We start from the raw sequence: 21,403 nt of genomic DNA, 5'->3' as shown, positions 1-21,403 counted from the left end.
CAGCCAGCCCAGTAGCTCTCTCTAATGGGGAGAGAGATTCAGTCACACTTATTCAGTCAGAGCACCACTCCCTGACTGATTACCCACAACAGAGCGACTGGAATGGATGTGGTGCTGAGCCATTTGCCATCATGTAGCTGCAATGGCTGCCTTTAAGTGATCAATTTATAACACAAAAAGTAGTGGGAAATGCAGTAAAGCATCCAAATAAAGATTCCGACACAGTTCACACACACAGGGAGCCATTAACTTAATGTCCATGTTAAAATGAGAGAAATTAGAGAGTCTGAGAGTGTGAAAGAAAGAAAGACTGACAGAGAGGAATGTGAGTGACAGAACTAGTGAGAGGAGGGGAGGAGGAGGAAACGGAGGCCGGTTTCACATTGACGATAGCAAAAGGGACATTTGAGAGGTATCGATTCGAGAGACAATACTTATCACGTCTCGAGCGCTACCTTCGAAGGTCGCGCCTGACAGTTGCCCCCCTCTGAGCAGGGCAGTGTAAACAGAATTGTCTCATTGAGCTCAACACTCCTACAGTATCAATGGTGACTTGTTTTATTGAGTTTATACCTTAAATTGCCTGTTACATTATGTGGCCTGCTGAGCCACATTAAAACTATGGAAGCCCATTCCCACCACCATAAAAAAAGTCTACTATGTCTACAGAATGGTGAGATATGTAAGTCAAACTACATAAGTCAACATTTCTGAGATAGATCATACAAATAGAATAAATGTTTTTTTCATTTGTAACATTGTGTGGTGATTTCAGAGGTGGCACCACAGGTCCCAGAGTGGGTGGGGGAATTGTTTTCCTTGATCTGGTAGGCTAACCTAACCAGGTGAAACTCTGGGTATGACATAGTAATAAATCAGCTGTAAAAAACAGTTTAATATGGGCTATGATGGGATCAGATTTTTTCTAATCAGATCATATGGTTGTTTTTTTTAACTCCTGGAAAAACTCCTGGCAGTAGGGAGAATGAAAATATTAAAATCCTGTCAAACAAATCATGAGGCGAATCAGTCTAAACCACAGTATTTTGTCCCTCTTTTCAATGCTTTTGTGTCAATATTTTGTATTAAACCAAATCAAAAGTGCTGGGGCAAATGCCAGGTTACCACACGTTTGCCGGCGGCCCTGCTGTGCTGATCTCTGCAACGTGGATAGATGGAAATCGCCACCCAATGCTACAAATGAAGAAACATAACCTATATGGGCTTCCATATAAAACAGCTCAACATCTCAACTCCCCGGTGAAATGTAATGTGTACAGAAGAAAAAATAACCCTCTAATTGTCTGCACATGCTTGTGAATTGTTGCATAAGCAAGAACGTCAACGAAACCCTCTCTCGGCTCGTGACATTCCCGTCTCTAATGTGAATTGAAAAGTGTATGTACATATTATGTAAATCAACATTTATCTTCTCAGTGAGAATAAGCCCTGAACTGGTCGGGCTGGGACTGTTTCACTGTGGTGTAATTCAGTGATCATTCTGGAGGGAGTAGACTACAGGGTCATTCAAAACAAAAGCAGAGAATGAAAGCAGACTGGAGAGGAAGAGAGGAGTGGTTGGGAGAGGGGGGGAAAGGGAGGGGGGGTCACAGATTTCCCGTCCTGACCCTGTGGAGCACGCTAAGCCAAATCACAAGTTCACCCTAATGAGAAGGGAGAGGGGGGAGAGAGAGGCGCAAACCTGGAACATAGGGCACAGTCTGCCTGCCAAATCGCTATAACAACCAACAATCTGACCCACAATGCACCTCCCCAACCACAATCCTGAGCGTGGCGTTGGTGCTCTACTCCCCCACTGGCTTAACACCGGCTTGCTCTGCTCAGAATCCTCCTGAGACGACCGGACATTATATATCCTCCAATATATTACAGCATATAATATTAAGCTATATATTAACCTGTCCATAAGGAAATAATTCATCTCTGCTTTGGGAATACTGTGACTATCATCCATGTCAACAATAACAACATGAGGAAAACAAACACCAAATTCATCTCGCAGATCGTTAAGAGCGATTATGACGGATAAAGGTGAAATCTGATTATGTCTGAAATATGACTTAACACTCTCAACCCCCCAGCCACAGCCCCTGTCCCCATGACATCCAGGGTTAGACAGAGGGACAAACAGAAGGATCAGCCAGCCAGCCGGGTCTGGGGGATCAGTGGGGTCGGTGGGTGTGGAGTGCTCTTGGGGTCGGTGTGAGGATCAGTGGGGTCGGTGGGTGTGGAGTGTTCTTGGGGTCGGTGTGAGGATCAGTGGGGTCGGTGGGTGTGGAGTGTTCTTGGGGTCGGTGTGAGGATCAGTGGGGTCGGTGGGTGTGGAGTGCTCTTGGGGTCGGTGTGAGGATCAGTGGGGGGTGCAGTGCGGTGGGGTTCAGTGGGCCTGGTGCGCTAACCGGCACCCCTCCGCCCCTTTGACAGGAACAGCACATGGCTCCCCCTGAGTATTGACATGCCTAGCTAGATACTAAATACTGAAGCAGCAGCAAAACCACACCAATCTGTGCTGTGCCAGCTTTATGCAACCCTACCATCTGGATAACACTGCCCCCCCTTACAAAAAACACATTACAAGATCAATGTTGCAATCCCTGGCAGCTTTCCTTTGTTGACTCTTCTCTGTAGCAAAAGGAAGAAAATACAACTAAATGTTATTTCCCCCCTTGGCAGGCCTGGGAGGTCCCGTGACAGTCCAAATGTTGAGAGACAATGTTCAGCAGCATTCCTGATCCAGGGGATAACGGGTGACTGCGTCCCAAATGACACCCTATCCCCTATATAGAGCACTACTTTTGACCAGAGCCCTATGGGTGCACTACTAGGCCCTGGTCAAAAGTAGTGCACTAAATAGGGAATAGGGTGTCGTTTGGGACGCACCCTGTGCCACTTCTAAATCCTACTGAGCTCTAGATGGATGCTAACTAGAGCGAAACTTGCTTACACAGCAGTATGAGTTAAGTCAACGGGTCAGCGACTCACTAACCTAAACCAACCATAGACACAGGCAGGGATTTCTGGAACAGGGCTATCCGCCGACCGCCCCCACCAAAGTACATTCATGCCTTTGTCATATGTAGGCGACGTAACATTTGAATGAACTTCACTGACTGTAAGTCACTCTGGATAAGAGTTTCTGCTAAATGACCAAAATGTAAATGTAACATAAAGAAGGATTACATTTAAAACACTTCTCTGTGAATGATACACAGCAACTACATATGAAATACACAGAGTATGGCTATTAGTAATGCATAATCAATATCACAGTACACGATATCTGGGGTCTGTTCAGGAGGGTGCAAATATGTTGTTTAGAACAGACACGATTGTCTGTCAGGTAGAGCTGGGAATCACATCAGCTCTATTCAGTATATTTCTATCTGCAACATTCTGAAATGTTTCAGCTCACTGAATACACCCCTGATGATGCTAGATAATATATAGTGTGTGTGTGTGTGGGTGTGTGTGTGTGGTATGAGTCAAAGCAGGTCAAAAGTAGTGCACTATACAGAGCAGGGGCATTTAACTCTTACCCTACGAGGTCCGGAGCCTGCTGGTTTTCTGTTCTACCTGATCATTAATTGCCCCACCAAAGAAAGGAACAATAAAAAAATGCTGTGAAACTGGCTTTGAGGTCCAGAGTTGAGTTTGAGGGACATAAGGAATAGGGTGCCATTTGGGACACAGCCCAAGACCAGCTTAGTATAGCAGGACTGGCTGAGTGATCTAGAGGGCTTCAGTGACAGCGCCGTTCTAGGGTGGGGCGCTGGAGAAAGTATCCTATTTAGAATATCTATACTGCGGGTGGCAGGCATTTCATTTAGCTTTTTTTGGCCCAGCCTCATTTGGAGCTGATGATGTAAGCTGTGAGGTTATTGATAACAGAGGTAACCTCCCAAATGACACCCTATTCCCTCCATAGTGCACTACTTTTGACCAGGGCCCATAGGAAATAGGGTTCTATTTGGTATTTGGGACACAGCCAGAGAGAAGAGTGGTCAATATCACACACTGTAACAGCTTTACAGGCAATACAGATGTTAGCTGTTTGTAAACAATAATATATTTCGGTTTACCCTTGCTGTGTGTGTGTGTGTGTGTGTCCGGTCTGAAATGGCTAGCTAGTTAGCGGTGCGCACTAGTAGCGTTTCAAATCGGTGACATCACTCGCTCTGAGACCTTGAAGTAGTTGTTCAAGGACCGCGGCTTTTGTGGAGCGCTAGGTAACGATGCATCTTCGGAGGCAGTTGTTGACGTGTTCACAGGGTCCCTGGTTCGAGCCCAGGTTGGGGGCAAGGAGAGAGATGGAAGCAATACTGTTACATCTGTTTGTATGTGTGCTTTGGTTGGTGTGTCAACACGCTTTGTGTGTGTGTGTGTGTGTGTGTGTGTGTATGACACAGATGAGCTTTAATATAATGCAGCAGATTGCTGTTGCTCCAAAGCCGTTTACTGGCCAAGGCCCCCATTACTGCACTGCTCCATCCTCCTAATGCTGTGCGTGCTTGTTGCATGACCCACTTTCCCCCCTGACAGAGCCAGGCAGCGGCGGCCGAGCTCAGACAGCAGCACTGTCTACAGCTCAAGCTCAGAGAGCACTACAAATGCAAGTTGAGTAGCAGCCTAACAGTGGCAGCCAAGTGGTGAGTCTCACTATCAGCTCTTGGCCAGCTGAGGCTGCCTCCCAGGCCTGGTGGCATGGCAGCAACACCATCACCACCATGGAGATGAGACAGCACCAGCTGAGCACAGCACACACCGTACTAGCTGTCCACAGAAAAGCACAGACAGCACTAGCAGAGCACAGAACAGTATGAGCTGAGCAGAGAACACAGCACAGACAGCACTAGCGGAGCACAGCACAGTGGAGCACAACTCTCACCTCCACTATTCCATTGGTTCCATTGCGCCAGCCAGGCAAGCTCAATCGACCGCAGCTTAAGTGTTTGAAAGAAAGTCAATACTATTTGAACCCAGGTCTGGATGAGACAGCACAGCACAGCACAGCACACCGCTCCCCTCACACACCACTGGTCCAATTAGCACAAGGACCTGCAGACAGCGACACACCACCTGGTGCCCTGGTCACCAGGTAGAGAGCTCCAGGTAGCTCTCCGCGAGAGGCTTGCGCTGCTCAGCGTAACATTACACTCTGGTTCTATTTTCAAGAATTGCTTACGGCCGAGAACACTTGATAAAGTGGCTCAACGGCCCAGTGTAGCTCCCCTGTTAGAGGCACCGGCAGAGAGGTAGAGGTAGAAGCAGAGAAAGAGGTTGAGACATAGGCGGAGGCAGGGGTAATGGAGCGTTCTACTTTCACCTGACTGACTATGAGGGAAACACACCTGACTCCGGCTAGACTTCCAGGAATTCAAAACACAGAGCAGGTGTCTGCTAGAGGAGCTGGGCTGGCTGGGGGTGAGAACATTGTGAAGATGATGTATAGCGGGGGGTAATAGGGTTAAAACCATAAACATCTGCAGAACGTCAAAGTATGCTCACGCAGCCAGAATGTAGCCTGTGACTATAGCACTTCCATGATGTAGAATGAGAATTCTATGTCTGTAGTGCTCAAGGGCTGAGGTTCAACGCAAGTTGGAATTCCATCAATTGTTTACAAAGTCTTCTACATCTCATTTAGATATTTAGAAATCACATTTCCCCAAAAATCAAGGAGGTATAATATTTCATTAGTTACGACTGTGTAACATTACAGACTGGGTCGTAAAATAAGTGGGTCACAGTGAAAGAAGATAAATGAAGCTGTAATACATCTGTTTCTATTTGAACACGCTGAGGCCTCCGGAACCATGTGGGTTCCCCTTCTTCTAATTGGCTGATTTAATTTAATTTAATTTGGCCAATTGAATGGGAATATGGTTCTAAGACAGAGTAGACATGCTCGAGCATCGATGGCCACATAACAGAGAGAGAAAGAGAGAGAGACAGACAGACAATAGCTAGGTTTCCATCCAATTGGCGACAGATTTTAATGCATAAAAAGTAGTACGTGATGACATCGTGCACACAAAATGTACTTTTCGCTTACGTTTTCATGTAACATCGCATTTTCAACTCAACTCTGGTCTTGGCACGTGCGCTCTAGCCAACAGCTTACAGACACAGTGCGGGTAGGCTAGTCTACATGATGAGATTACTATGGATAGAATATTTGTCAAACGGCAGTCAGATTCATTGGGAATGACTGGAGAGGACAAACCAGCTCCTCTTGCTTCAGAAGCTGTGTAGAGAGCCAGCTACCAGCTCGTAATACAGAGAGCCCAACGTGTTCTCTTCACTGGTGCTGCACAGTTTGCCTATTGTTCTCATCTAAGGCCTAGTCAGAGCCACCTATTGTCTAGTAAGCACTATCTTCTCCAGGTCGCCCAGCCCTCCCTCCCAGTCCCACCCGTCCACCCCTCCCATGCTACCCCCAGAATTAAGACTGAATCCCCCCTGGAGTTGCCCTGACGTCCCCCTGGTCCTCACAGCTGGATCCACTCATCTTCAGGGGATCAGCTTGGGTGATGGTGGGGGGTTGGGAAGGAGGGAAGGACCAAGGAATGGGTCCGTCTAATCTGTGGAATCAAAGCATTAACAAGTCCCTTCCTGTGCGACCCAACCCTAACCCACCCACCCCATCCATGCACACCCTACACACCCCAATCCCCCTCCACAGCTTTAACATCCCCACACCCGCTCCCCCTGGGCCAGCAGTCGTGGTTGAGGGTGACCAGACAATGCCTGTGTCCCCCTATGAGGCAGACTGTATGCCCAGACAACCAGATCGATCATTGCTGGATGGATTATTATGACAACAGGACCAGTTCAGTGGCAGTTTCCAGTGCAGCTTCGATCTTCCCTCAATTGAACCGGTGTGTTGTGGCAGTCGTCCCTAGTCACCACAATCCCATCCCAGGGGCATTACTAATACTGGGAGACAAAGACTGGTGGCCAACAGCATAACAGAAATCTTACTCTATTTCCATAACTCGAACCATAGCCTCTTGTGACAGACGAAACATAACAAGAGACTTGGCTCTAGGCGCCAAGTTTACCCGACTAGGCGCCAAGTTTACCCAAAATCACAATGGACTAAACCATGTCAACACATCATACGCCCCATATGTCACACCCACGCCCCTCTCTTACCATTTTGATTGGTTTATGCCGGAGGTCCATGTCGGTCACGGGGACATCTTGATCTTTGGGGGCCACGTCCCTGTTGGCGAGGAGCTTCAGCAGAGTGGCGTTGTCTTTTGGGGCCCCTGACCCCCCCTGTCCCCCCTGCAGCAGTCCGTAGGTGCGGCAGTAGAGTTCAGAGGAGAGCAGGAGGCGTGTGACGGGAGGCTTCAGGTGCTCCTGCTCGTACTGGTCACAGTAGAAGGGCTCCCGCAACTCCACTGGAACGTGCTCTACGGACAGAGAGGAGGGACAAAAATTGTGAGTGAAATAATCTTGTTGTGGGAGCCGAGCACCCTATTAATAGGTAAAGCAACGGTCTGGCTCTCACGGTGCGTCCCTTTCAGATGGTTAAGCATTGCACCTGTACTACCATTACTGTACCTCAATTTCACCTTGGAAAGTTTGCATTTCATTCTCATTTAACTTCTCAAAGTATTGCCATACAGGACTTCGCTGCGTTCATTTGCCTTTCTCTGCCATTTTTCCAACTGTTAACAACGATGAAGTAGTGGTGGAGAGTGGACTCTTTGCACGGCTCATTCCTTGACTTCCTTGACTTGCATGTCGAATCCCATTTCTGAGTGTCAAGATTCGATTCCGGTCGGATTCAATATTTTTGGAACGGAAGAGACTGTTCTCGGAAGTACGGCAACTAATCAAACACTTGCATCTTTCATAGTGCGCTAGCGAGGGACGGAGAGAGGGATGAGGGGCACAGTATATACACCACATGACCAGGAGTATGTGGACACCTGCTCGTCGAACATAACATTCCAAAATCATGGGCATGAATACGGAGTTGGTCCCTCCTTAGCTGCTATAACAGCCTCCACTCAGCCGTAATGTTGGAAAAACAAACATCATTATGTTGTCATATAGAGTCACATTTCGTTTTTAAAGGACCAAATAGTTTGATCTGCTTCGTGTTCAAATATTTGCCATGGAAAAAATATTGCGATACTGGTATCATACTGGCCCTAATAGGCATGTCGGCTACCAGACAGAGTCAGAACCATGGACTATCGGCAATCAAAAGCTGTATCTCACAATGGCATACTGTATCTCGCAAATTTATTGGCTTGCCATGTCTCGCAACTTCAGTAAAGCAGGGCCTAGCATCAATGAATAGGCTAGGCTATTGAGATGAGCGAGATGCAACACTTTGCTCTCACACAGTCACACACAGTACCTGCGCATGTGCACAGGTTCGCTTCACGCTGTTCACAGAGTGGTAGCCAGGGCACCAATGCTCTTAGTTGATGCGGAAATTGACCAACTAGGCTGTTTATTTTCTGCATCTACAAAATACAAAATAAAAATCAGTTCGGGATTTTTCTTAACGTTAAGGATCCCAAATTTCGTTTTAACGTTTAAACTTTCACACCCCCAATACCAGAGCCCTTTAAAAGGAATAGGGTGCCATTTCAGAATAGGGTGCCATTTCAGAATAGGGTGCCATTTCAGATGCAGCCACAATCTCTCAGCAGTGTGTTCTGGATATAGGACAGGAAATAGGTTACACAGAACATCAACAAAACACGCCGTTCAAAGTCCTAACATAACATTGACAAAACACAGTTTAAAGTCCTATTGTCAGATAAACACACATTCTGTTTATCTCTTAGTATCTAATAGAAACAAATTTAAGAAGTGGGTGTTTCCTCATCAATTATACACTGATTATATAAAACATTAGAAACACCTGCTCTTTCTATGACAGACTGACCAGGTGAATCCAGGTGACAGCTATGATCCCTTATTGATGTCACTTGTTAAATCCACTTCAAATCAGTGTAGATGAAAGAGAAGAGACAGGCCTAGGAAGGATTGTTAAGCCTTGAGACAATTGAGACATGGATTATTTTGTACATTTGTACATTTTAGTCATTTAGCAGACGCTCTTATCCAGAGCGACTTACAGTTAGTGAGTGCATTTTCCATACTGCCCCCCCCGTGGGAATTGAACCCACAACCCTGGCGTTGCAAGCACCATGCTCTACCAACTGAGCTACAGTGTACTATACACGTGTACTAAAGCGATGGGTAATGAACAGATGAGGGCATTATTAAAGGTTGGAGATATAACCGTATGCCATCACGTTCACATACTGTAATGGCTCTCTATTGATGTCACTTGTTAAATCCACTTCAAATCAGTGTAGATGAAAGAGAAGAGACAGGCCTAGGAAGGATTGTTAAGCCTTGAGACAATTGAGACATGGATTATGTATGTGTGCCATTCAGAGGGAGAACGGGCAAGACAAAATATTTAAATGCCTTTGAAAGAGGTGTTAGTAGGTGCCAGGTACACCGGTTTGGTTGTTTCTAGATCTGTGACGCCGCTGGGATTTTTACGCTCAACAGTTTCCTGTGTGTATCAAGAATGATCCACCACCCAAAGGACATCCAACTTGACACAACTTTGGGAAGCACTGAAGTCAACATGGGCCAGCATCCCTGTGGAATGCTTTCGACACCTTGTAGAGTCCATGCCCTGACGAATTGAGACTGTTCTGAGGGCAAAAGGGGGTGCAACTCAATATTAGGAAGGTGTTCCTATGTTTTGTACACGCAGTGTATAATGAAGGTATAGCGTTTTGGCTACCTTGGCTGTACTATGGGTATAGTTAGATATGGATAGACAATGCTCCCTTGCAACTACAATCATTTGAGTGAATGGGCTGAACAGGGTTTAAACGAAGGCGTGCATATGTGTGTTTGTGTGTGCGCTTGGCGTGCATTTGTGTGTGCCGTGCGTCTCAGTGTTGTGTTTTTCACAGCAAATCCAGCCAGCCAATCATAGGGCCTGCAGGAGACAGACAAGGTTACAGAGACAGGCACGATACACTGGTTACAATTTAATATTTTCTGGGGGCTAGTATCAACGCCTCCCTCCATTTCCCTGTCTAAATGTTCATTCAGCAGTTCAGGTCTCATAGTGACAGTGTCATTCTCCCCCCACGGGAACGATAATGTGGTGCATTCCATTTCCAACCCCACGCCACACATAAGTCAGTCAGTGGCTGCGTCCCAAATGGCACCCTATTCCCTATATCGTGCACTACCCGGGCCATTTGGGATGCGGTCAGTATGGAACCACATTATCAGTCTGGGTCAAGAGGAGTGAAATTACACAACATCCAGGCCTAGAGGTTAGTGTTAGCGGTTAACATCTGAGAATTACCAGACAGAGCCTTGTGGTATTGATAGATAACCAGGGTTGTGTTCATTAGGCATTAACGGAAGAAAAACGGACTACCTTGGCCTATCCATTAAGAAAAGCTAATTTTCATTTTTCATTGTGTGCCCCGATGAACACGACCCTGGTGTTTTATTTTTAGCTGAAGGCAATCTCTGTGGGAAATTATCTTTAAGGCGACTTCTGAACAGAGTTCACAGGAACGTATGCTTTGTGGCACATTTCTTACAGAGCAGCTCGGACAAGAAAGTAACCTTAACCTTGGGAAAGGGCAAACCAAAACACTGGATGCATCCCAAATGGCACCATATTCCCTTTATAGTGCACTACTTTTGACTAAGTAGTGCATTATAAAGGGGAATAGGGTGCCATTTGGGGCGGAGACACGGTTTCCACCGTGTAGGAAGCCAAGTCCTGGTAGCGGAGCACATGATGTGAAGCACAGTCCAGGAAGATGGTGAAGAGCACAAAGTAAACACTACTTGGAGAGAAAGCGCTTGGACTGGTTTTCAGTAAATACGACCGGACACGCACCACACACACAAAACCCCATACAAACATGAACCTAAAAACCCACATCCGACACACCCTCTTAACAAACTGGTTTAGCTGTATTCAGAGTGCATGAGATGACTAGGGCTGTTACGGTGACCGTATTACCGCCACACCGGCGGTCACGAGTCATGACGGCAGTAAAATTCCATGTGACCGTTTAGTTACGATAATTAGGCTTCTCCAAGCTCTGATGCTTGCTAACTGCCTGGTACTCAGCACTCTATTGTCCCTCTAATCACTTTGACATTAATGCAAATGTATTCGAAAATCTAATCAAACACTTCATGAGAGCCCATGAGCTCATGTTGCGCAACATTTCTATAGGCTATGCAATTGTGTGAGAGAACAGAGTGATGGCCTCTACTAAAAAGAGGAGGATCCCATCAGCTTTCTATAGGCTAGGCCTACTATATTTATTTATCAACTTTCCTAATATTAAACATTGCTTCTCTTTACAACAGGAGTATAGCCTACCTGGCTAGCATGCAAATGAACCATAGGAAAAGCGTCCTCCATTCGCTATTTAAGTGCATAGATGACATGTATTTTTTTCCCCCTGCTCCTGTTTCGAGACAGGTGCATGATAATGGTCCATTCTAAAATCAAAACAAATTTCACACATATATTATTTAGTATATGTAAAGACAAGATTAAATCAAGAACAGTCTGATGGGTGATAATATTAGCCCATCACTTGTGAATGATGCCCAGCTTGTGTGCAGTAAGGTAAGAAACAGCGCATGCCTTATCATAGTCGCACACCTCCTGTAGCCTAGCCCATAGGCCTATATGTTTTGATAAGGTTTGTATCACAACTAAAGTGGCCAAATAACTTATTAAAATTAAGCACATTCATCCGCTTTACAACGGGCGCATTGCTGTGCTTATAATGTGTAGAAATAGCCTAATAGTTTATCAACATTTTTAAGCAATGAGGCTGACGCAACAGATCAGAATGTTTAGCTTAAAACTTTTTTTTGATGCTAGTGGTTGTATTAGTTTGGGATCTATCGCATCCCACAACTGTCCCAGACTATGTTTGGAATATTTATTTCTCGCACAGAATAGAATAGGTCAACTTCTGTACTATGGGGGATAGTAGATTGACATAGGCAGCGTATGTCAGTCTACTATCCCCTATTGTACAAAAGTTGATAGGCTAGTGCTTTTGCTGTTCGTTAGGCCTACTCTAGTTGGCTGACGAAAAGTAAATGTGGACAGTTCTTCCAATATCTTCAATGTGAGCCTCGGAAATGAACTTTTAGGGGGCATTACAGCCACACAAAGGGGATGCAGCCGGGAAATTCGAGGCATTATCAAGTGCTTGTCAAATTATGAATGAGAGACTGATGAAGTGTGTACAGCCTGTGCAAATAAAGCAGAGCTCATGCCTTTCATGCGACCTTTTTCTAATCATCATTAGAGTCGCATCATACAGCCTTAGAATGTATTCAAAATCAAAACATATAGCCCAACCTTTGTATTACAACTAAAGTTGCATACATAACTCTAAATTAAGCATAGGAGGACATGTTTCTATGTTAACCACTCAACACAGAATAGCCACATGTGCGCACTCCCTCAAATCGTTTGGAGAAAATATCCTTTCTATTTTATTCAGCTATGTTCGATTGTATTCGTCATATATTCTTATATAAAATAATATTTAAAAAATAATATAAAATAATGCCAAGGAATTCTAAGCAAATATTGTCTGCTAAATGAACTAGTGTAGGCCACAGCCATATGGTACAGCCAGATCAGGGCCTAGCATAAGGACAACTCAGAGTATGCTATTCTGTTCTTCTGAAATAGACTACATTTTCTTCATATCATGTTTCTTTAGACCTGTCTAAAATAAATACATTGATTTATTGTGATGGTGTAGGCTATATCATATGGATTAATTAGACTTTTTTAATATAGATGTTCCAAAGGTCTGCATCAGTGGCTTGTAGGCTATGCGTGGAAGCCAGGAGATTCTAAATGTATTTATGTTAATTAATGGTCAATTAACGTGAGACCGGCAGTTATTTGCTTGGCAATCACCGGCTGACAAAATGTCATGACTCCCACAGCCCTAGATGAGACCCACATGACCCATTAGGCCTATTCGTGGACAGTAAACGTAGCCTACACACAGACCCGTTTTCAACCCCTACGGTAAACAGTTGGAAGGCTGAAACCAATTAAAAAGGAACAGTTAGGTAAGTATTTTAAAGGAGACTTAAAGGGACATCACATGGCTCTCTCAGTGGTGAACTCCAACTCATGAGAAGATCAGAGGAGATTGAAGGATAAAGGGAGTCGCCCGACCATGTCGTTGTTTTGTCATTAGGGTTCCTTGAATGAAGTTAATGGTTCTATTTAGGGCACACAATAGCATGGGACGCCTATCCCAAAAACAACATTCCATATACCTCTCTCCATCTTTCTGTACTTTCACTGACTTCACAACTACAACATTTTGCAACAGAAAACAAAACAAAAATCTTTGTCTTATGGGACAAGTTCATGAAGTACCACTCCGTTTCGCAAACGTTTTCTCCCAACTGAACACAACCCAGGTGTAGAATACTAGTATGTCAAACAGAGAAAGATTACATTGGGGTGTGTGAACGTTCCATTGTATTTAAACCACAGGGTATTGTTAGCAGTAAAAAAGTTTCAGGCAAACTGACTGATCAAGTGAGGGAGGTCAAACTACGGATGCATCTCAATAGTCTAAAGCAGTTGACCTTTTCTCATCTCCTTTCCCTCATCCACTCTGATTCAAAAGAACTGGACTGATGGAAGCAAGCACATTGACCCGACAAGTTGCTAGACTATTGAAATGCAAGGTAAGATACCGCATGGAACACACGAGGCGTTTTCAGACACTGCACATGGAATAATAATGGTTTTCAGGCTTTTCCCTATAGGACGTGGAGAAAAAAATTAAAAACATAATGCAAAGCAAGATGGATGCAGTCGATACAAGCAACATTTCCCTGTGGGCCGGTCCAGAAGGATGAATGACAAGTCTGTGTCACACACATCACCAGGTTGAAACAGACAGACAGGGAAGCAGTGGTTGCTGAAAATGGGATTTCAGGTATTGAGAACCGCAGTTTTAAAAAGGCCTGCAGCTTACCTGCACTCTTAAAAGTAGCAAAACACAGCCATTCACACTTTGTTTGAAAAAAAAACAACCTTAGGACACAGAAAGGAAATTGAATGAGAGAGAAAAAAAGAGAGCAAGAGTGGAAAGCAGGAACAGGGTAATGAGTCAGTAGTAAATGGAGGATAACAATGTCACCAGGACATTGATATCCATACCCCCTCAAGAGGACAGTATTTTGATAGCAAACACACACCTGTCTGACTGTGTGTAAACTGAGTGAGTCAGTTTATTAACGGGGCCAAGGAAGCTGCCTCTCAACTACCACTATAACAGGTCAGGGGTTAAGGCATATCTATTGGTCTAGGTGAGGGGTCAAAGGTCATACACGTGCTGCACACCAAGGGAATTGTGGGAGCTGGGTTGTAACAAAACACGATGCAAATTTGGTGAGTATTACACAAAAGGCTCAAACAACTTGATGCCTAAATTGTATCCATACATTTCAATTACAGTCAAATGGAGCTACTATATTTTATTGTATTTATTTATTTAAGCATGATACAAGTGAAATACCTATTTACACAAGCACCATAAGTGAATAGACTAAGGTAAATCGAGGTAAAGGTACTGATGGAGTAGAATATAAAAAGAGTTCTGCTCTGTGTGTTGTCGACTGCACTCCCGCTCTGCCCCCAACCCCCCTACTGACTGGAGGTGGCAGGGGGATGCACCAGAGCAGAGGCCATGTGGTCCTATTCATAACTGATCGATTGACTTAGCCCGCCTCGGTCAGTCTTGTCATAAACATCAGACATGTGGCCGTCACAAATGGACAGACACAAACGAAAACGCTGAAATAGGACTACACACAGAGGCTAGGCCTAGTTTCAATCGAACCATCATTATGGGTAAGATTCTGTAAGGATCAATTCTGTCCCTCTCCATTCCAGTTTACTGTACACGAGGTAGAGCACTGACTGACTGGCTACTGACTGGCTAGCTGACTGGCTAGCTGACTGGCTAGCTGACTGGCTAGCTGACTGGCTAGCTGACTGGCTAGCTGACTGGCTAGCTGACTGGCTAGCTGACTGGCTAGCTGACCAGAGTTACATTTCAGAAGGGTTGTCATGGGAACAGTGAACACATTAAGACCACTTTGTTTTAATGAAGGGCCGAGGGAAGCAGCTGCCAGAAACAGACAGAGACCCCATACATTTCCTGATTAGGGCCGGGGCCCGGTGTACTCAGGCTGGCCTGCGAAGACCCTTCAGGAACACGTGCGCACCTTAAAAAATTCAGAAAGAACTCTGATATGCTCAACTGTGCAAGATATGCACTGAGAGGGAGGGAGGGATGGATGCAACGATTATCCTAGAACATATCAAAATCATTTATATAACATAAATCAACATGTAGTCGACAATTGTTGATCCATTGTTGTCGCTGTGGTGATATTCCTGTGAACATGCTATGGAGGGATATCAAAACCGTCATCATACGGTAGGAGAGACCTAGCAGGCTGATTACATGCTCTGCTTTTAGGACAAAGACAGGTCTTGTTTTAAGACTGGTAACTAATGGTGAACATGATGTTATCCTGTTGCCTAGGCGAATGTTCCACATGACCCCGCTCTCTCTCTGGTTCAGGTTGATATGCCGATTGCCTGAAACACCCCTCGAAATAACTACAGGCCTCAGGGCCTTGATGTCTACAGGTTGAGGTTAACTAAACACACTTCAGACATCATGGGTTACCAGCATTCTTGTCCATTGTTAAAACTAGGGCGTACTGAAAAAGATAATAATATGAAATTTAACAGATGCTGTTATCCAAAGGGACTTAAAATCATAAGTGCAGACATTTTACGCATGGGTGGTCCCGGGAATCGAACCCACTATCCTGGCATTGTATGTGCCATGCTCTATGTCAAACTCAAATGTGACTTCTCTGGTTAAATAAGGAATAAAAAATTAATACAAATTTAAAAAAACATTTAAAAACTATTAAAGGGAAGGAAATATTACATTTGGGGTTAGAGTATAACATCATTTTGATATACATCCCCCAAACTTTGAAAGCATCAGTTATGAGACATACATATAGTGTCAATGTCAGCAGTTCAGTAAATTGGATAAAAGCATATGCTATGACCTGATTTTGTATAGCTCATGAAGGATCTGTAAAACGGGTAGGTAGGTGGTCCTGATTCTACCATCTGTGTACGACAGTTACCTCTCAGACAGAAACAGAGACAGAGAGAGAAAGAAAGAGGGACTATGGTGGATCAGGGGCCATCCCAGAACAGAGCACAGCAGGGATTCCCTACTGACCTATAAAATGTCCACAGAGCCACAGCATAATATGACATCCTCAGCTTCTACATGAATACCCTCCCCATCATACACCAGGGTTACGTTCAGTAACGCACACCGTAGAAAAACGTTTTGCAACGGAAAATGAAAATCAGTCTGTTTGGCCAAGTTCAGGTAGTAGCACCTCCTTGATTTATTCAGTTTGAAAACGTTTTCAACCTTACTGAACACAACCCTGCATTTACATGGTGTACGCATATGCTAGCTAGTTAGCTAGAGGTAGTTTCCACTATATTTCTTATACCATTAATTTCCTTTTAACTCCACAAAGGGAGATGAACAAGTGCACACTTAGGGCAGAGAGTCGGGATGCTGAACTAGATCCTCCTTAGGTCCTCCTCACCTATTGACTCAGTCTCACACCCAACCCAAGACACACTGATGAGGAGAAAGCATGAGTCATAATTATGAACAGAACCCAGCTCTAGCAAGGTGGAGCTATGGAGCTAAAAAGCAGCGACAGGTTTCAGGCACACTGAACAAACAAGAGATGTTTTTATAACCTTTGTTCACTGGGAACTCTGTTTAATCTCAGGAATTCTCAGAGAGAGAGATTGTATTAATTCCTTATTTAACCAGGGAAGTCACATTGAGTTTGACATAGATATGAAAGACAAAACCCCATGCTCTATCTGTTCACCCATTCCAGTGAGTTGCTCTCTCTTGTATGCTATGACTTGTAGTGGACCCCTGTGTACACAAACTAATTGAGTTGTTTTATTTTTAGATTTTTACAGAGAGAACAGATATCAATAGTCTGTCTGCTTGATGTCTGACAAAACTAGAGACATCTTAGTGTGTGTGTGTTTGTTTATTAGCTTGAATTCAGTCAGGGTACGTTGGGGAATATGGACTCTTGTCACACCTCAGCTGCTTGCTTGCTTACCCCCCCTGCATCACTGTCCTTCTACACTACAGGGCTTCTGGGAAAAGAACTGATGATGTCACCCAGCCTGGTCAAGAAGAAAGATAACTGCAGTCCTCCTGGTTTAGCAGGATCACTGGCCAGAGGGGAACAGGCCAACATGTGGGCGCGCAGACACACACATACACACACATCTGCTGTCAGTTTTTACTGCTCATATTCCTTCAGCCTGGCTTGGGAGTGCGTGTGTGTGACTTTGACCGGAGGGTTGGAGGGCGTGGCTGGTTGGTTGAGCAGGCTGGCTGTTGATGCACGGAGAGAGGGCACAAAGACAAACAGAACAGCGCAGCAGGAGCCTCAACCTGTACCCATGGCCACAGATTGCATAACACATGACACATAAGCCACGTTGCTAAAGTACAATCAAGCTTGTGTGTGTCATACCGTAATGTAACCCCTCTGTGTGTGTGTGTAGTCCCAAGCTCATTTCATTATCCCTTGCTAGCCGGGGAATCGGGAACCTTTGTTTACATTTCAGGAATGTGAAGGAAGGTTATTGTTTCAGGGTTTCCAAATGAAGCCCTTTTTGACCAAGATGGGCCTGGTTCTTCACTGTTTACTATGGGTAGTAGAATGTCTTATGTGCAGTAGGACTATGCCTTATGCATTAATCAAGTGTTCTGGACTGTGGCTAGGGTTGACTAATAAGAGAGCTTATGTATTGTAAGAGCACTTGGTAAGAGGACTCCATATCCTCCTATTATAAGCAATACAAACATTTTGATGTGCAGGTGTATGGTGGTTGGTTATTGGTTCTGACCTTTTCCATCTATACCGAACAAAAATATAAACGCAACATGTAAAGTGTTGGTCCCATGTTTCATGAGCTGAAATAAAAGATCCCAAACATTTTCCAAACGCACAAAATGCTTATTTCTCTCAAATTGTGTGCACAAATTTGTTTACATCCCTGTTAGTGAGCATTTCTCCTTTGCCAAGATAATCCATCCACCTGATAGGTGTGGCATATCAAGAAACTGATTAAACAGTATGATCATTACACAGGTGCACCTTGTGCTGGGGACAGTAAAAGGCCTCTCTAAAATTTGCAGTTGTCACACAATACAATGCCACTGATGTCTCAAGTTGAGGGAGCATGCAATTGGCATGCTGACTGCAGGAATATCCACCAGAGCTGTTGCCAGATAATTGTATGTTCAGTACTTCCAACCGGCCTCACAACCACAGACCAGGCCAGGACCTCCACATCCGGCTTCTTTACCTGCAGGATCATCTGAGGCCAGCCACCCGGACAGCTGATGAAACTGAGGAGTACTTCGGTCTGTAATAAAGCCCTTTTGTGGGGAAAAACTCATTCTGATTGGCTGGGCCTGGCTCCCCAGTGGGTGGGTCTGGCTCCCAAGTGGGTGGGTCTATGCCCTCCCAGACCTACCCATGGCTAGGCCCCTGCCCAGTCATGTGAAATCCATATATATTTGGGCCTAATTAATTTATTTCAATTGACCGATTTCCTTATATGAACTGTCACTCAGTAAAATCGTTTAAATTGTTGCGTTTTATATTTGTTCAGTATAGACTGAACTGGGGAAGGTAGGCGGCCTATATAAAACATCATGAAACTAAAACGGGTTTCGTTTTAAATTGTGTTGTGGGTTTATATCCAACACACGGATTATATATAAGTGGGTGTGTATGCGCGTCATCGAAAGAGCACGGGTAGTTTTAGTAGCCTCCACGCGACCCCTGAGCGTTCAGTCTACTACCATTAGCATTATTATAGAGAAATATACCCTCGTATTATATTTGGATACATTTATCAAATCTCACGCTATTTGTTCAGCAGCTGACCTGACAATAGCCTATGTGTTTGTCAGTGGTGAACACTCGGTTCAGGTCAGGATATTTTATAGTCTCCGAGTTACTCGCCAGCCAAAATGAAATTGGTTCGATCCATTATTGGTGATGGAAATTAGGCAAGCTGTCAAAACCGATGCCCCGTCACCATTCGCTAGGGGGGCCTCAATGCACCAGTCGAATTTGGCAAGCACCAAGCTAGATCTTAAATCGGCTTAAGTAAACTACTGTAGATCAAATAGGCTGCTGTGATCTAAACAAAACAATCGTGCGTCTGTTTTTAGGATGTCCCACCTCTCACGTACTGTAGGCTACCCTTTGTGTGCCCAAAATCGCTGAGTTTACACAACGCGCAGTCAGTTCACCTTCATGCATGCGCTTTCATTACACTGACAGTCAGGGAACAATGCTGGAATACATGGGAGGGAGGGGAATGTAGGAAAAACATAGAACAAAACATTATAAAAATGTATGCACTCACTAACTGTAAGTCGCTCTGGATAACAGCGTCTGCTAAATGACTAAAATGTAAATGTAAACGTTTGGCTACAATAGCCTAGGCGACATACCTGCATTGCCGTAAGATTTAGCCAAGAGCCATCCTACACTTGCGCATATTTTTGCCCTGGTACAATCATACAGATCCAAAGGTTTTATGTCCGGGACTACAAAAGTCTTCCTCATCGCGTTGGAGTCCACCATAGCAAGTCCGCAGACAGGCCGTAGTAACGGGAGGGGATAGACACCTAGAAAATAGTTGGTGGCGAAAGAAGAAGCTTCAAATCAAGCCTTCATTCTTTTATTTTTCCTATTCCATAACACTGGAGGCGAGGAACACGGATGTGGGTTAAGAGTTTTCTCAGGAAATATCCAGACACTATGGGCCCCAGCTCAGGATATATCCCGTTTCTCTCCTGATTCCACACCAAAAAAATGGTCATACGATGAAGGCGCGCGGTCTTAAAGCCCTACAGAAGCCCCCAACACATCGGGTTCTAAAAAAATAAATAAAGGCGTATTAATTCCCGTTTCGCCGTCCACATTGCTAACGTTTGGTTAGCGCTCTACAGTAGGCTACAGAGCCCCGCCGATGACTGATTTCCAGGTGCTCCACAATGGCATCACTCACTCAGCCGACTGGCCAATCGCGTTTGAGGAAGAGTGAAGGGGCGGGATCTCAGTCGTGTGAACGCGACAAGCAGGTAGATGTATGATGAAAGCTCTCGAGACAGGTGCAATAGGTAGGTGAAATTTGCCGTGTTGGGTTGAGCAAATAGCCTACAGGAGGTTTCAATACACTTGTCTCCCCCCAAAAAAAGTAGCCCACCAAATTATAAGCAACTTTTATCAAAATAAAACACATGAACTGCCACAAACTGCCAAATTGTACAAAAAGAAACATGTGAAATAGGAGACTAGGACTTTTTTTTCACTTTCCAGTCAACTCTCAAGCTTTGCAAACCACACAGAAAACCCAGAATTCTCAGCAGGCACACAGATCTCCCAATCACATCACATGATGGCCTTGAAAGTTCCAAGAGCTCTCTCAGCAGTAACATTGTGATTACGTCCCAAATGGTACCCTATAAGGCTCTGATCAAAAAAGTAATACACTATGTAGGGAATAGGGTGTCATTTGGGATTCACCCTGAGAGGATTACCTCTCAACAATTTTAATCTAATTATGGAAAAGAACGCTAAGGCCTATTTCGTTTCTGTTCCAGGGTTATTCATTTCTCTGAATAACAATACAAACTAATCTATCAGTAAAAAACTGGTTTAAGGGTTAGTTTAGCTGGAAGTGTAAATTATATAACTTCAGGCTACAATACACAACATACTACTCAGATCCAGTCTAGGATGCCACGTATGTGTGTTCCTAATTCCTAAGAATTGTTGAACACAGAGTGAATGCTAAAGAGTTTTCAAAATCTAAACAATAAGCCAGGGAGCATGTAAAATGTGTCTCTTGTTGCTTACTACAACTGCCAGCTCCAGTACCAATGAAATATTCCCTCACCCAGCATAACTCCTCCCTCTGTTTTTCTAGGGCAGGAAACTCCCCTTTCTCTTTCTGCAGCAAAGCACTGCTGCACATACCTGTCAGTCATGGTGTTGGACTTACAGTAAGAGTTATGTCAGCAGTTTACCAATCAATTTCATAGAACCACTGTGAACAGACTCATGTTATGCGGGTTGAAATAATCGCAATGCCAAACTTGAC

General features: G+C 44.5%; 1 protein-coding gene across 3 annotated transcripts in view; it reads right to left on the bottom strand.

The window, feature by feature from the left end:
* LOC121569759 (calmodulin-regulated spectrin-associated protein 3-like) overlaps positions 1-20,263 on the bottom strand; it is a 37,410-nt gene extending 17,147 nt beyond the window's left edge. For all 3 annotated transcript variants that reach the window (XM_041880932.2, XM_041880934.2, XM_041880933.2), the window contains exons 1-2: positions 19,749-20,263; positions 7,177-7,439 (exon numbers count right to left, since the gene is read on the bottom strand). In XM_041880932.2, the coding sequence (XP_041736866.2) occupies positions 7,177-7,439; positions 19,749-19,881 (396 nt within the window). In that variant the 5' untranslated portion in view covers positions 19,882-20,263. The remainder of the gene's footprint in view (positions 1-7,176; positions 7,440-19,748) is intronic.
* Between the last annotated feature and the right edge of the window lie 1,140 nt (positions 20,264-21,403).

This window comes from Coregonus clupeaformis, chromosome 7 (genome assembly GCF_020615455.1).
Source record: "Coregonus clupeaformis isolate EN_2021a chromosome 7, ASM2061545v1, whole genome shotgun sequence".
Taxonomy (NCBI): domain Eukaryota; kingdom Metazoa; phylum Chordata; class Actinopteri; order Salmoniformes; family Salmonidae; genus Coregonus; species Coregonus clupeaformis.
Note: the sequence above shows the minus strand (reverse complement) of the source record. Positions and strands in the feature narration are given on the sequence as shown.